Source organism: Lineus longissimus, chromosome 19 (genome assembly GCF_910592395.1).
Source record: "Lineus longissimus chromosome 19, tnLinLong1.2, whole genome shotgun sequence".
In the NCBI taxonomy this organism is placed as follows: domain Eukaryota; kingdom Metazoa; phylum Nemertea; class Pilidiophora; order Heteronemertea; family Lineidae; genus Lineus; species Lineus longissimus.
The window spans coordinates 10,814,579-10,829,382 of NC_088326.1; the positions used below are offsets into that span (position 1 = coordinate 10,814,579).

General features: G+C 41.8%; 1 protein-coding gene across 6 annotated transcripts in view; it reads left to right on the top strand.

The window, feature by feature from the left end:
- Positions 1-14,804, top strand: part of LOC135502714 (phosphatidylinositol 4-kinase beta-like) — a 50,516-nt gene that overhangs the window by 11,814 nt on the left and 23,898 nt on the right. For 3 of the 6 annotated variants that reach the window (XM_064795680.1, XM_064795685.1, XM_064795684.1), the window contains exon 2: positions 13,442-14,401. In XM_064795680.1, coding sequence (XP_064651750.1) covers positions 13,560-14,401 — 842 coding nt within the window. In that variant the 5' untranslated portion in view covers positions 13,442-13,559. Of the gene's footprint in view, positions 1-4,369; positions 4,480-10,128; positions 10,283-12,467; positions 12,546-13,441; positions 14,402-14,804 lie in introns of those variants that run through there. The other 3 variants (XM_064795682.1, XM_064795683.1, XM_064795681.1) reach the window with 3 other exon arrangements.

Here is a 14,804-nt window from a genome sequence, read left to right on the forward strand (position 1 = left end):
ACCAGAGCTAGGATAGGGTCTCGATGGAGCTAGCAAGCCACTGTTCAACCAGAGCTAGCATAGACTTTGACCAGCGCTAGGATAGTGTCTCGTTGGAGCTAGCAAACCATAGTTAAACCAGAGCTAGCATAAAGTTTGACCAGGATAGGGTCTCGATGGAGCTTGCTAGCCATAGTTAAACTAGAGCTAGCATAGAGTTTGACCAGAGCTAGGATAGGGTCTCGTTGGAGCTAGCAAGCCACAGTTCAACCAGAGCTAGCATAGTTTGACCAGAGCTAGGATAGGATCTCGTTGGAGCTAGCAAGCCACAGTTCAACCAGAGCTAGCATAGTTTGACCAGAGCTAGGATAGGATCTCGTTGGAGCTAGCAAGCCACAGCTCAACCAGAGCTAGCATAGAGTTTGACCAGAGCTAGGATAGGGTCTCGTTGGAGCTAGCAAGCCACAGTTCAACCAGAGCTAGCATAAAGTTTGACCAGAGCTAGGATAGGGTCTCGATGGAGTTATCAAGTAATAGTTAAACCAGAGCTAGCATAAAGTTTGACCAGAGCAAGGATAGGTTTCTTTTGGAGCTAGCAATTCATAGTTTAACCAGAGCTTGCATAAACTTTGACAAGAGCTAGCATAAAGTTTAACCAGAGCTAGGATAGGGTCTCATTGGAGCTAGCAAGCCACAGTTCAACCAGAGCTAGCATAGATTTTGACCAGAGGTAGGATAGGGTTTCGTTGGAGCTAGCAAGCCACAGTTCAACCAGAGCTAGAATAGATTTTGACCAGAGCTAGGATTGGGTCTCGATGGAGTTAGCAAGTCATAGTTAAACCAGAGCTGGCATAGAGTTTGACCAGAGCAAGGATAGAGTTGGACCAAAGCTAGGATAGGGCCTGAATGGAGCTAGCAAGCCATAGCAAAACCTGAGCTAGGATAGAGTTTGACCAGAGCTAGGATAGGGTCTGAATGGAGCTAGCAAGCAGTAGTTCAGCCAGACATAGAGTTTGACCAAGGCTAGGTTGGAGTCCTAATAGAGCTCTTAAAAATAGCTCTGCCGAGGCTAGGATAGAGAGTATCATCAGTTTCGAAGAAGCCAACCAGAGCTAGCATAGAGTTTACAAGTTGCAACATGGGAGCTAGCATTAGCAATAAAGTTGACAAAGGATAGAGTTGGAAGAGAACCAGGATAGTGTTAGCATTTAACTGAGCTAGCATAGACTTTAACCAAAGCTAGTCTACAGAGATTTGATGGAGCTATAATAGTTCTACCAGAATAGCTTGCTAACATAGTTTACCCAGTGTAAATATGTGTGTGTGGGGGGGGGGGGGGGAGGGGTCTGTCATATTGTATCATATTGATGAGAATTTACATGTAGCACAGCACCAAGGAGCATGTTTACACCTCACAATCATCATTTCATAATCGCAGTTTTAAAAACACTTCTGCTCATGTCCATTTCATTTGTCATCATCATCATCTGAAAAAATCATGGTTTGGGTTTGAGAGATAGTATTACGGCCAGTCGGAGGTCGAACCCATGACCGACAGGTTATGAGTGATGACAAGAATTAGCACTCGATCTTTTGGACTGTACGATGAGACGAGGTTACGTTTCTTGTGTTGAAAGGCGCCTCTGGCTCTGCAGCGGTTTTTAAAAAATCTAGCTCTTGTTGTTGAAGTGTGATTCTTATCCTTTCTTTGATGTATTCTTCACTTGACTTTCTTGCTCAATCCATTTAACCCGGAGCCGCCTCCATATAATCTTAGCAGTAGGCTACTTTCGAATGTTTCGCAACTTTTCCAATAAGATCTAAGCTTGGTGATGCTGTCATCGTCATGGTTACAGCCCTTCACCATGGCGATGGTAATCTGAAAGCCTGTCTCATCAGTTTTAACAGTTCTCTAAGAGAGGATGGGGACAGGGCTCTTTTAACCCTGATAGGTCGGAGGAGACTTTCTTCTCTCCACTTTTTTTACTTATTCGTTTAATTTAATTTGAAATTTTCCAAATTAAAATGGCTGTCCAATTGTAGTCCAAGGGTCAAGTTAGTTATTTTGTAGTTGTTTACTAGAATTATATTTGATGATCATATTTTTGTGTATAAATACATACCAAAAACCTATCAATATCACTTCAAAGTAACTTTGAAACAATAGGCGAATTTCTGTGATATTTGCAAGGCCAAGAGTTCAAAAATTTCCTCGCATAGACTAAATTCTGCATGCTGCCGAAATTTAATAGTTGATGTATTGAAGTTGGGGTTAAATGTTTAGACGTGTAATGTTGGTCAAGTGCCACCCCCAGCCAACAATACTGACAGAACCTGTGTCAACGGTTCCGTTTGAAGTGAATAATCGGGGTTGTTTGAACCAAGTTGGAATGTCTGAAGTGCTGGTCACAAACATACCAGTCGTCCTCTTAGTCTCGGTTCTTGAAAGACCAGATTTCTCCTGCATTTCCCATCCTGGTAATAGGCCTATTCGTTGATGCAAACCTTCCAAATTGAAATTACTGGGAGAGGGGTGTCAATGGTTCCGTGAGGTGTGCTCTCAATGCAGTCCTTGAGGGACCGGACTTCTCCTGCATTTCCCCTACCCGCAGTAGGCCTACATCTATTCGTTAATGCAAACCTTCCAAATTGAAATTCCTGGGAGAGGGGTGTCAATGGTTCTGTTACTAGTGTTAGGTGTGCTCTCAATGCAGTCCTTGAGGGACCAGACTTCTCCGGCATTTCCCCTACTGGCAGTAGGCCTATTCATTAATGCAAACCTTCCAAATTCCTGGGAGAGGGGGACTCGACAGAACCTGTTTCAATGGCTCCATTGAATGTTGAGTTTGGGAGTACTTGAACCGAGTTGGAGCGTCTGAAGTACTGCTCTACGAACACTTTGAACACAGTCATGCTCTTATTCGTGAGGACTAGATTTCTCAGGTTGTTGACCTCTTGTCGTACATTTTCTTTAGGGTACATGAAGATAGAAATACAAAGCCCACAAGTACCTTTAAAAAAACATAATAGTCAATACAGCACAATACTTAAAGCCCATTACAAATGAAAGGGTATTTTTGTGTATGCAAGTTCATAAAATGTATTGATCACAGCTTGTAGCATAGCCATACATCAAATGCACTTGTACTCATATTTAGAACATAATATTATAAAGCCTATTTAATATAGAGCATGTCTTTCGCATGTGATGGTGTACAGTATTGATTTAAGTGACGGCCTAGGCCTATTCATTTCTTTGCAAGAGGTTTTATCCAATCAAATTACAGAACCAAGTGCAGTCACCCGCTTCATGAATGACTGGCCTCGATTGTTTTTATTAGGACTCATAAATTACTGATAACCCTTGGTCATAACCTTGATTACTTAGGTTGAGCATTTCGATCACCGCAATATGATAACCATTTCCACTTGTGCGATAAGCAAGTTTATTGATACATTTTGAGTAGGTTGGTGGAACTCTGAAATGAAAATGAGAAATGGGGAATTCAAACATAAACATTCGATTTGGAAATTTTCTGAAACAGTTTCTGGGTCTTGGAAAAAAAATTTTAACACGTTGCGGACTTCGCTTCTTGTTTTGTTGTTGTTGTTTTAGGTCATATACTGTGACGACATAACCACTAAAAAATTTTTAAAACCTTCCAAAATTACGTCCACTTGAATTATAATGTTTATCCAGTTTGTTTAATAGCTTCAAAAATACCAAACTTCGAGGAAGTGACACAAGTATTGGAGAACAAAATCAAAGAAAAACATCAATCAGGTTGTAATTAGGTCAATCAGTGTTCTATCAAAGTAATCTGTTAACTATCAAACCGATTGTTAAAACAAAACTTGTCCAAAGTCCAGAGTTGAAACTCCACTGGCCAAGTTTGAAACTATTCGTCATTCATATTTTTGCCATGACCAGGATTTGCTGGCTGTCGAAGTCCTGTTTGTGCTGGTTTCTTGTGGCTGTACCATGTGATGGTGATATTTCAACAGCGAGGATGTGAAATTTAAAAATCGTCGCTCGTGATCACAATTGGATTCCAGAGGTTGGTTTTGGTAAGGCTACGGGGAGTGATCAAACTGTGCGCCTACATTGTCTGTGATTGGCTACTCTGTTAATTTCTAGGCCAACTAATTGCCAACTAATTACTCTATTAAGTGTATTGCACTAGGAACTGAAACCGCATGGCTTTTTTACCCAGGGTCAATGTCGTTATTTCTGGTTTTAAAAGAGAAAGCAACAACAAGTTTGGTAATAATGTAGGCTTCATTTGGACTTGAAGCTGGACTTGTCTGGTTTTGATCTTGTTTACATGAAGTTCTCTGGACTGGTAGAAGCTGGGTGGCTTGTATTATTTTGCGACTGTTGTTGGGCATTCAGTGAGTGGTGTTCTGGTCTGGAAGCTGGGCTGAGTGTGTCTTTCGTTGATTGTTCGGTCTTCATTTTAGCATTGCTGGATAATATCTTCAGAGATTCTATAAGAAAAGGTAAGACAGAAAAGGAATTGTTTTGCCACTGGTGAATGGTCATGTTTTGCTTGCAGTTGCAGGCATCTCAGCCCAGGATTTTATCGAGGGACTGCTGGATTTGTGTGTGAAATATCACCTTTGCTCTGCTTTGGCTTGTCCATGGAGTCTCATTTCCATACCCTTTTCACTCATGTCACCTTGGTTCAATGGTAGGCCCCTGTTGGCACTAGAGTTAGAAGTCTGAATGGTGATATTTTAGAGAAGTTTGAGATATCACCTTGGATCAAATTTGGTTTGTCCATCAACCTCGTTTTCCTTGGCCATCACTGGTGTTACAATAATTCTTTCGGGTAGGCCCCTAGGTCTTAGAGTAAAAGTCTTAATGGTCATGTTTTCGGTGAGTTCGAGGTACACACGTTGAAAATTCCAATCAAAATTGGATCAATTCTGTACACTTCCGTTTTCATTTTCACTTTTTGCCTATTTGTTTTAGAATTACCTTCATCAGGAACCGGAAGCAGTCATTCTAAATGATTCAAATCGCTTTCAAGATAAAAATAGGGGTTTGGTATTGGCAGGTATCCCAATCCTTGCCCCATGTATGACTTTATGAGCTACAAAGTAACTTCGATGAATTTGACCAATTTTTTTTCTGATTCCCCTTTGACAAAACCATTCATTGCAAAGCTCTCCAATCCATGAGCACTTTCTGATGGTCAGGTTCTGATTTGTCATTCTTGAAAAAAATCATTTAGTAATCGACCCAATTTCCTTCCTCCAACTTTTCATTTGTCATAAAATTTTCTGATTCACAGTGATTGATCTTTAATGGTTCTAAATTCTCATCATCGCCATCAAACCCAGTGAAATCGACTCACGCGGAAGCAACAACCACTTTGCTACTATCGCAGAAATTGACAACATCCGCCATTCTATGGCTACCTGTTATTCATTAATATCCCGATCTACCTGCACGAGATGATGTACGGTAACATATCAGAATCTATGCGCTGTGGCTACAGCTAGCCATGTTAGCAAAGTTAGCGTCAATGGCGTAAAGCGGGATTATTGATCGGTGTGATTCACCAGTTCAGCATGTGACGTCAATCAGCAGATATGTTGTGCGGTTAGGGCGCCGTGAGTTATGTAATGTACAAGGTGTATTGACTGTTGCATGTGTCATCAGTAGAGGAATTGGCAATTAACCCATCGTTAGCTTGCCTTGAGAATTACAGTAAAACCTCTCTATTAAGGACACCTGCGGGACTGGCAAGTGCTGTCCTTAATAGAGAGGTGTCCTGATTAGAGAGGTCGAATTGAATAGAAACAACCAATTTGGGACCAAAACTAGTGTCCTCAATAGAGAGGTTGTCCTTATAGAGAGGTGTCTGCTAAGGGAGGTGCCACTGTACTGTGTATTAGGACTGTGTGTCTGTTGATTAGGGTTTTATGGGTTTGTGACATCGATCAGTCGTTGCTATTGCACTGTCGAGGGTTCAGCGCGTTGTGTAAGGTGACGTGGTACAATTATTGTCCCAGTACAAAATCATAGCTGCTATAGTGTTGAAACGAGCTGGTAGAACACATGAGTGCAGACTGATGGTATAATTGTACTGAGGCTATGATTGCACCAACCTACCTTACAACAGGTTATGAAGTGTTACATGTTTGATTACTGGGAAGTGTCTGAGAGTCATCCCTAAACCCCTTGTTGTCCGCCCAAGGGAACTACTTGAAAAATTAAGATAAGGGTTGGATGGGGTTTGTTACAATTGATGTGTTGGAGTCATCAGTGAACCCTTCTTCCACTGGCTGTGGTATTTTTATAGGGGGAGAAAATACACCGCTTGTCAAGTCGGCTTGAAAATTGTGGGTTTGCGACTTTTGAAGCTCAAGCTGCGACAAATATCACTTGTTTTTGGTGACAGAAACAAACGTTTTGGGAGAAAACTGTAGCAGAGAAACGATTGTGGAAAGAAACCAGGTTTCATTTTCATGATCATTCTGGGTGTTTGAACTGACAGTTTGTGTCTAATTGAATAAGGTGGGACATAGTAGAATTTGCTGGGTCTATCGAGCCTCTCTGTGTGGTACTAAGAAGGTGTCATGTGCTTTGTTGCTGGTGTAGACTTGGTGTAGGGCCCTAGGAGGTCTTGTGCTGTGCAGGGGCCAACATTAGAAAAATCGGCCTTTCAGATGTGGCAGAATCTTTTTGTCAAGGAGAAATGACACTTTTTGTGCCTCTTGGTCTGATGAAGACTGGTTTGCTTTTCAAAACATTCTTGAAATCCCGAACTTGGTATCTCATTCAAGTCATTGTTATTTTTTAGATATGAAGATTGCGGAACTGCTTCAGTCACTGAATGTACGTTGGTTGTATTTCACAGGTCCCTATTGATTTTGGATCAAGTTTGGCCAGTGGTTGACCCTCATAACAATGTTATCGAATATCTGTACTAAGTCACTATACAAAGTAGACTATTGTGCTCCAAAGTGTCATATCAATGACAAAATTTCCTTCTCAATGGAATTTCCGGCAAGACAGTATACATTGTAAATTTCACAGTTGATTTGCCATCGTAAACAAACAAAATACATGAAAGGTTTCCGCTGCGTACAATTGACGTCATTGTGACACTTTTTTATCGTTAGAAACCGAGCCGCTGCAGAATTGTAACCATATTTGTCATGAGACGAAAATAGATCCAGGGCTCTGGCTTCCGCTAACCTTTAGCTGCAGCGATCTTGCAAGCGCAAGCAACAATAGCTATGAGCTCTTCTGGAAAAATTTCCAATACCCATATTTGCCCAGGTATCTGTTGTAGTCTGAGAAAATGACACCGTACTTTGATCTCATAAGGAAGATCCCCGTTTGCGTCATTGCGCTCTTTGCAAGCTTCTGTTTGATTGGTCATTGTTTGTTACCTTGATCCTGATTGGTTAAGAGCAAGGTCTTGATATTTCCTGGGTCTCCCTCTGACGTCATTGGCGTCAGGTTCTTCAATGTCGCTAAAAATATCGCTTTGTGTTTTAAAAGGTTGGAGTTGTTGTGTATTGGATTTTCCAAATAAGGGCGCGGTGGTTGCGGATATGATGGTGTTGGTAGAAATCAGGTCAGAGAGAGAGAGAACGACGGACGAGTTTCATTCAGTGTATAAGGCGATGGTGTCTTACGTACTCAACCACAGAGTATTGACGTCACATTTTAGTAAGAATTTTACGAAGTCGGAACTAGAGTACTACCGCCGACTTCTGTAGTATGAGCGAGCGTGAATTTGATCTACGAGAATGCCCTTACATGGGTTCATTGACGGTTTCTGCCTTTGATGGGTTTGTCTGAAACCGCAAATGAGCAATTGATGACTGTTTTCGATCCAGCCGCTTTAACCCATTCCTACCCAGATTTGTCTTGGGGGTAAGGCTCCAAGATCTGCGTAAAATTCCCCCAAATTGCTCTACGCAGTTCTAACTCTGCGAGCCAAATGTATTGCGCAAAACGACGGAGGCCTCGCTCACTAGAGTTTGAACCCAGACCTTCCGTTTGCAAGGCAGTGAGAGTCACTTCACCGACGGACCTAAGGGAGATTCAGTCTTGCCTGGGCTGGGAATGTGGCACCACTGCATAAAGTATCAAACAAGTATTTCGAAATTATCCTAAAATATGCCTGTTGTGGAGCATATCAATTCCAAAAATTGTGATAGAGGTCAACGATCAGTGTGGTGAAAGTAAACAAAGTTGAAAAACTTTTCACTGGTCATTAAATTCTGATACAGTGGAACCTCCCCTCTTATTAGCCGACATCTCTCTATTAAAGACAGCCTCTCTAATAAAGGACACTAGTTTCAGTCCCAAATTGGTCGTTTTCATTCAATTTGATCTCTCGAATCAGGACACCTCTCTTTTAACGACAGCACTTCTCAGTCCCGAGGGACTGCATGTAGTCTTTATTCATTCTTGATGATATGGATGCCCACTGGTCATAAATAATCAGGTACGAAAAGAAAAAAGGCTGCCCTGGCCCAAAAAAGACTGATCATGATGTGAAGTTTGCTGACCTGATACCATTGGTCACCATTGGTCAGAATTCAGGGTAACCAGGGAATTATTCCCCCTGTTTCACTTAGGCCCTCTGATTGAATAAAGCGAGGCCTACACACAATACATAATAAATAAGTTCATCTACGCGTACAATGAAATGAGGTAACCCACTTAACCAATACATTGTTATCATAGCCGTTTGCGTATACTTCGAACTTTGGACGTCCAGTACAAGAGCACTGAGTGATCGATTATTTAGTGACAAATTTATATCACGAATGCCCTTCACCTTGGTTATAGGCCTACTTGTGTAGATGTGTAGTGGTGGTTTAGACAGCCAAAGTCGATTAAAAAATCGATTATTAATAGGACTGTAGATACATTTATAACAAAATGAAAACGTTTAGCCTATTGTAATCCATCTGGACCCACATGTTCTTTGGCAAGACTTCTCTGCAACATATACTTGGTCATAGGGCTCGAGAGATAACTCCCGTAAAGTGTTTTTTGAAGCATGAAACTTGGTCCAGGACTCCCAATAACTTCATACCTGTTGCCAAACTCCCTAGATCTTGCCCAAACTTTGACTTGACTCCTAATCCAGAAGGCCTAGCGCAAGGCCTTCAGTGGGATATCAGCTAAACAAGCCACATGGTCAGAGAGCCTGGATGATTATAATCTGGTTGGATGGACCAAAATTTGGTATAAAAAGGAGCCCGGCTCAAATTGACATCTCTGGATGGAGTGAGTGGCTGATGTCAGCTCTTTCCCAAGCCTCAAGTTTGTGAGTCCAAAACCCTAAATAAGTTTAAAAGTTTCTGTCCTTGGGGGAGGATTAGGCTCTCAGAAGAGCTGCATTTGCTAGAAAAACAAGGAGATGTCTGGGGGGGGGGGCAGTGTCCCTCCTGTACCCGCATTAATACAGCCCTGCTTGTCAGTCTTATTTGTTGTGACTGTCATTACAAGTATAACCGTCATTTGTTTTGTCCAAATTTTCTGACCTTGTCAAAACATTTAAGTAATCAGATCATGCTCTGAGCGCATGTTAAAAAGGTCCTTTCCTGGTAGACTTTGAATCCCTCGAAAATGTTCGTAGACTTGACTGATTTTACACGGCCCTATGACTCTCTGCCACATGTAGGTAGGTGTAGAACACCCTTGCCAATGACAGTCCTTTTGTTTGGTGCGATCACATTATGTAATCTTATGTTTTCAAACCCCTGTTTGATTAGGCCTACAAAATGATAATTACCATGTGTGGGGGATGTTTAGACGAACTTTCCTGTCACTTAACAAGTTAATAGTCACACCCAGCTGGGTAATTGTCTTAAAGTTTTCCACACTGTTAGCCCAAGTAAGGATTATGCCTTTCAAACTTTCTATTGTTTTCCTCATTGTTCGTGGGCGGTGATTGAAGATTTTAAAGTCCGGTACAAGTTTTAGTGCAATCTTAGTGCAGTAAGTCAAGCACAGGCAAGTAGGCCTATGTATATAGGCCATGTATGTTTGTTTGTTCTTGGTGTTAGGGGGTCTTGGTTGACAGCGGGCCATTCGTTTCTGGTAGTCAGCCGGGTACAGTTCATGTCAAGAGTCAAATTTGGCTGTATTTTCGGTCAGATTCCATTCGTAAAATTTGGGATAATTTCTGAGATTGTAGAATACGTGTTCTTAAAAAGTTGCTCTAATAGTAGGATCTGGATATTGTCAGGAAATTTTTTTTTGGCCTGTTCAGGATTCGGTTCGGAAATAATGTCATCCTGAAACTCATATTGAGGAATCTTGGTAAGCATCTTATTCTGAAGTTGTCTTTGCTTCGAGAGGAAACTTGAGCGACTCTATTTTGCCAATCTTAGGAACACCAGAACCCTATCAAACACCATAAATCGGACAAGATTCTGCTTTCGGAGGAATATTCTCCAGGTAATACTTTTACCATTTTGTGGGCTTTGAGTTCTGGTGTTTCTTAGATTGGCAAAATGGAGTCACTTTTATAGTTTCACCTTAAACCTCCATTTTGGCCTCCGAAAACAGAACCTTGTCCTATTTATGGTGTTTGATAGGGTTCTGGTCTTCCTAAGATTGGCAAAATAGAATCGCTTTAGTTTTACCTTAAAAGCATGATGAAAGGGTTAATTTATTGTCAACAAAAATACAGGCGCAGAAAATCAATCGCTGGAATCGTGGCATATGCAAACTGAAATTCTCTTCAACCTCGGGATCGTGTCACAAGAGTCCATAACAGTCACGCGTATACACAACTAGTGCCGACCTCCCAGCCAGCGCAATACCAGAGAGATCTAGGGCAAACACATTCATAATAAATTCAGACTTTGCCTTGGATTACAATAATAGAGAAATCGATAGAGTTTACAGTTGTGGCTCATTGTGTGTGTGATGTTTGAATAGGGGACCTCGATATTGCGACACTAGTCTTAGAGATGGAGAGAAATGAGAGAGGGAGGGTCAGATTGCGTATTAACAGTTTGGGCCAGGGTTCCGCAATTTCAAAACTGAAACCTGCCAAGCACCATTTCGATACTGATCCATAATCAAACGTCAATTTCAAGTATGTACAGGTTTGAGAAAATACTCTATGAGCTATCATGAGCCTACTCAGAAAGTGGGATTTCCCATGTTATTTCCGTGGTGAATTTCAATCATTGCGTTTTGATGTGTTTTCAATGTTGAGGGGTTAGAAAATGACCCCCAGGCCCAAGATTCAGCTGTGGGCTTTTATACATAGACATATGGTTGTTTATCCTCAGAATTCTGCTCCGGATGGACTTCCCGGTGAAGTGTTTTAGCTTTGAGGTATATATATACTTAAAGCCTGCTTCTTTCTGATTTAGCCGTCAAAGTTGTGAGAGAGGTTTTAAATACTGCATCTATGTGGGGTCAAAAATGGGTAATTTTGGTATGAATATTTGCTGGTGAAAGGGTAGAATGAGCACAACTCTGTTTGAACTTTGATATTTGCTCTTGGGGGGAGGTGGGGGGGCTCACCGTCTCGCTATTCTAATCACTAACCCACCACGTTGCCGACCAATTCCCGGCGATGAGACAGAGTCAGAAGCAGATCAGGAACGATAAATACATTTTATTCATGGCACACCTTCGACTTCTTTTGGCAATAATCACAAATCACCTCTCCTGCTGTCAACTCCACAGAGGGATTGTTTCCATGGTGACTATGATGATGGCTCCTCGGTACTTGCAGGACACTATTCATGATCATTTATCATTGGTTATTTGGTTTCCATGGTGCTGAGATATGAGAGTGGAATGTCAGTGAATAAGGTCAGACAACAGGTGAATATCGAAATTGCGGTGATGCGGCCATCCTCTTAGTTATGGAGGGAGGCGGGCACCTAAATTCCCGTTGGAATACTCATGCCTAAGCGATGAGAATGAGATAAGTGATTGGCAGAGAAAGAGTAGACGGTCCGGCATCAACAGATTTAGTGTTAAAAAGCCCCCTATGTTCAATAATTGGAACTAAGTTCAATCAGTCTAATTCAGATTTTGCATATTCTTTAGTGAGTATATTCTTGGTGGTATATTTCATGCATTTCCATCGTCATGGAAGAAGAAAGTACCTCGCCCGTTCTGGTATAAGCCCTAATGAGATTCTCAGAATCAGGCCTAGTCTGGTTGAATCATGTTTTGCCTGCATGCCATGATGAGTAATCATGAGATGTCAGCTGGCCAGGCCTGTAACATGTATAACGAGCTGATAAGGCCTATACTATGTATAATGAGCGGAGTGATGTACATATTGTACCTGATGTTGCAGAACAGATGATAATAAGTACGGACTCTACATGCACTCTGCGAGACTAATCGGCAAGCTTCCAGCAAATAATCCAGTTATGAGTCAGGTGTGGAATATTAGTGTATTCATTTTGCTTCAGACATGTGTACAGTGGCATTGAGGATGGATATTTTTCATTTGGATTTCAAAAGGAGGGGTGGGTTTGGGTCAAAATGCGGCTAGGTCGGCAGCTTTAGAATATGTGCAATGGGGAGGAGCATGTGGATGAGCCTGGTGAGGATTGAGACAGACATGTGAATATGTAAACAGACATGTGAACATGTAAACAGACATGTGAACAGACATGTGAACATGTGAACAGACATGTGAACATGTAAATAGACATGTGAACATGTGAACAGACATGTGAACATGTAAACAGACATGTGAACATGTGAACATGTAAACAGACATGTTCACATGTAAACAGACATGTGAACAGACATGTTCACATGTGAACAGACATGTGAATGGATGTAGGAATTCTAGTCTTGTACGTGCATGTCGTGGAGCACTAACATTGGGCGGGTCATCCTGAACCTCCTGGTCTATACTTCCTTAAACGTAGCCGGGGTTGGTGATATGTACAAAAACCTTGCTGGTCAAGATGTGGGCGGGTCTGATGGGTCTGTTTTGCTTTTGAGCAGATGGTCGTCATGAGTGTTGATGTTGGAAGTACTGTTGTTTGGCTTCAGTCCCTGAAATATTTGGCATTTCTGCATGACGTGGATGAGTCTGATTTCATTGATGTAAGACCGGTTCTGAACCAGCTCGATATGGAGCAGGGGATCTTAAAAGTGCCATTCATCATGTTCAGTTTGGATAGAAAGAGGTTGGCGACATCCTGTTGTCCAGTGGTCATGACATCTTGTTCCGCTCTTCCAGCTTGGCCGTTTTCAAGTTTGTACAATGACCAGTCTTACATCAGTGAAACCAGAGTATATTCAGATGTGTTCTTTTATGGTTATATCAATATAACTTGCGTCTCATTTTCAGGCAACTGTATTAACTTCGAATGTTTTTGAGACCACTCAAGACCACAATATTTTTTGGTGCCTAAATATTTTTCTATTCTCGTGTTGTTTGTTTGTTATATCTTTCTCATTTTGTTTGTTTGTTATATCTTTCAGACTGCATCCACTGAAAATCTAGTCACAACGCAATAAAACGCAGACCAACGAGAAATCATCAAATCTTCACAAGGCCATCAGAACCTTTGTCGTTAAACGTCGGATATAAATCGCATAAATGGTTAAATTATACGGCAAGATATTAAAGATGTCGTCAGATTTAGTAAACGGATTGGAGAACATGGAAATTAATCATAATAACTGTACGGGGCCCGGGAATACCGCGCCACCGGGGAAGATCAAATGGGATTGCCGCCGAGGAAGTGCCGGCGTGCACGTGCCATTCCGCATAATTGAGGAGCCGTGTGCACACGAGGAAGGAGAGGAGAATTCCGAAAACGGTTGCGGAAATTGTCAATGCAAAAATTTCGATGTGAAAAATTTAAAAAATGGTTTGTTCCCGCATTCGATAATAATGGACATGCACGGGGCGTTGAATGGACACGTGGAATTGAACGGACGGGAGAGTCCGGAATTGCGGTCCGACCCGGAATCGTTAGAACCGGATTCGCCGTTACCGCCCACCGTCGAACAAATACAAAGTCACCACGACCAGGACGTCAAAATTTTATTAAAAAGTCCCGTGAAACAAAAATTGGACCCCAAAAATATGGACTTGAGTTTAGGCTTGGGATTGAATCGAATCGTAGTCGGCCCCAAGGACCGACCCGACGGACCTCTTTCCGACTCCGCCGCAGAAAAGCGGGCGCAGCGGGAACAAAACGCCACAACAGCGAAACAGTCATGGCTACTGCGATTGTTCGAATCGAAACTTTTTGATATGTCAATAGCGATCACGTATTTGTTCAACTCGAAGGAGCCTGGTGTGTTGACGTATCTCGGAAACAAACTTTTCAGCTTCGATCCGGACGAGGTTGACTTCTACTTGCCACAGTTACTAAATATGTACATTCACATGCACGATGTGGCAGAGGCTATACATCCTTACATTATTCACAGGTGGGTATGTGAACTCTCAGACCGATATTAGAGCGGGTCACTTTAAAGCGTATTCTTACGACAAGTACAATGACCTTCCCTCACCTCAGTAGATACTTAAGCATCGTCAAGTTATACGCAAGTTGCTGAATGGAACCCCAGCAGGCCTATTAGAATCTAGCTAACTGATCTGCACCAGACTTATGAATAGGAAATGAGACGGTTCATTTAAAAAGGAAAATGTAAAAAGTAGACTGAATCGTTGCTGTGCGAAATCCCCTTTAAAGTACAGTAGAAGCTCTCTATTAAGACCCCCCCCTTGACCGACAAGTGCTCTCTCAAGAGTGAGTCCTGACTGATGAGGTGAAGTTCATTGACAACCAATTTGGGATGAAAATTTGTCCTTTATACTAGAGTGGGTGGT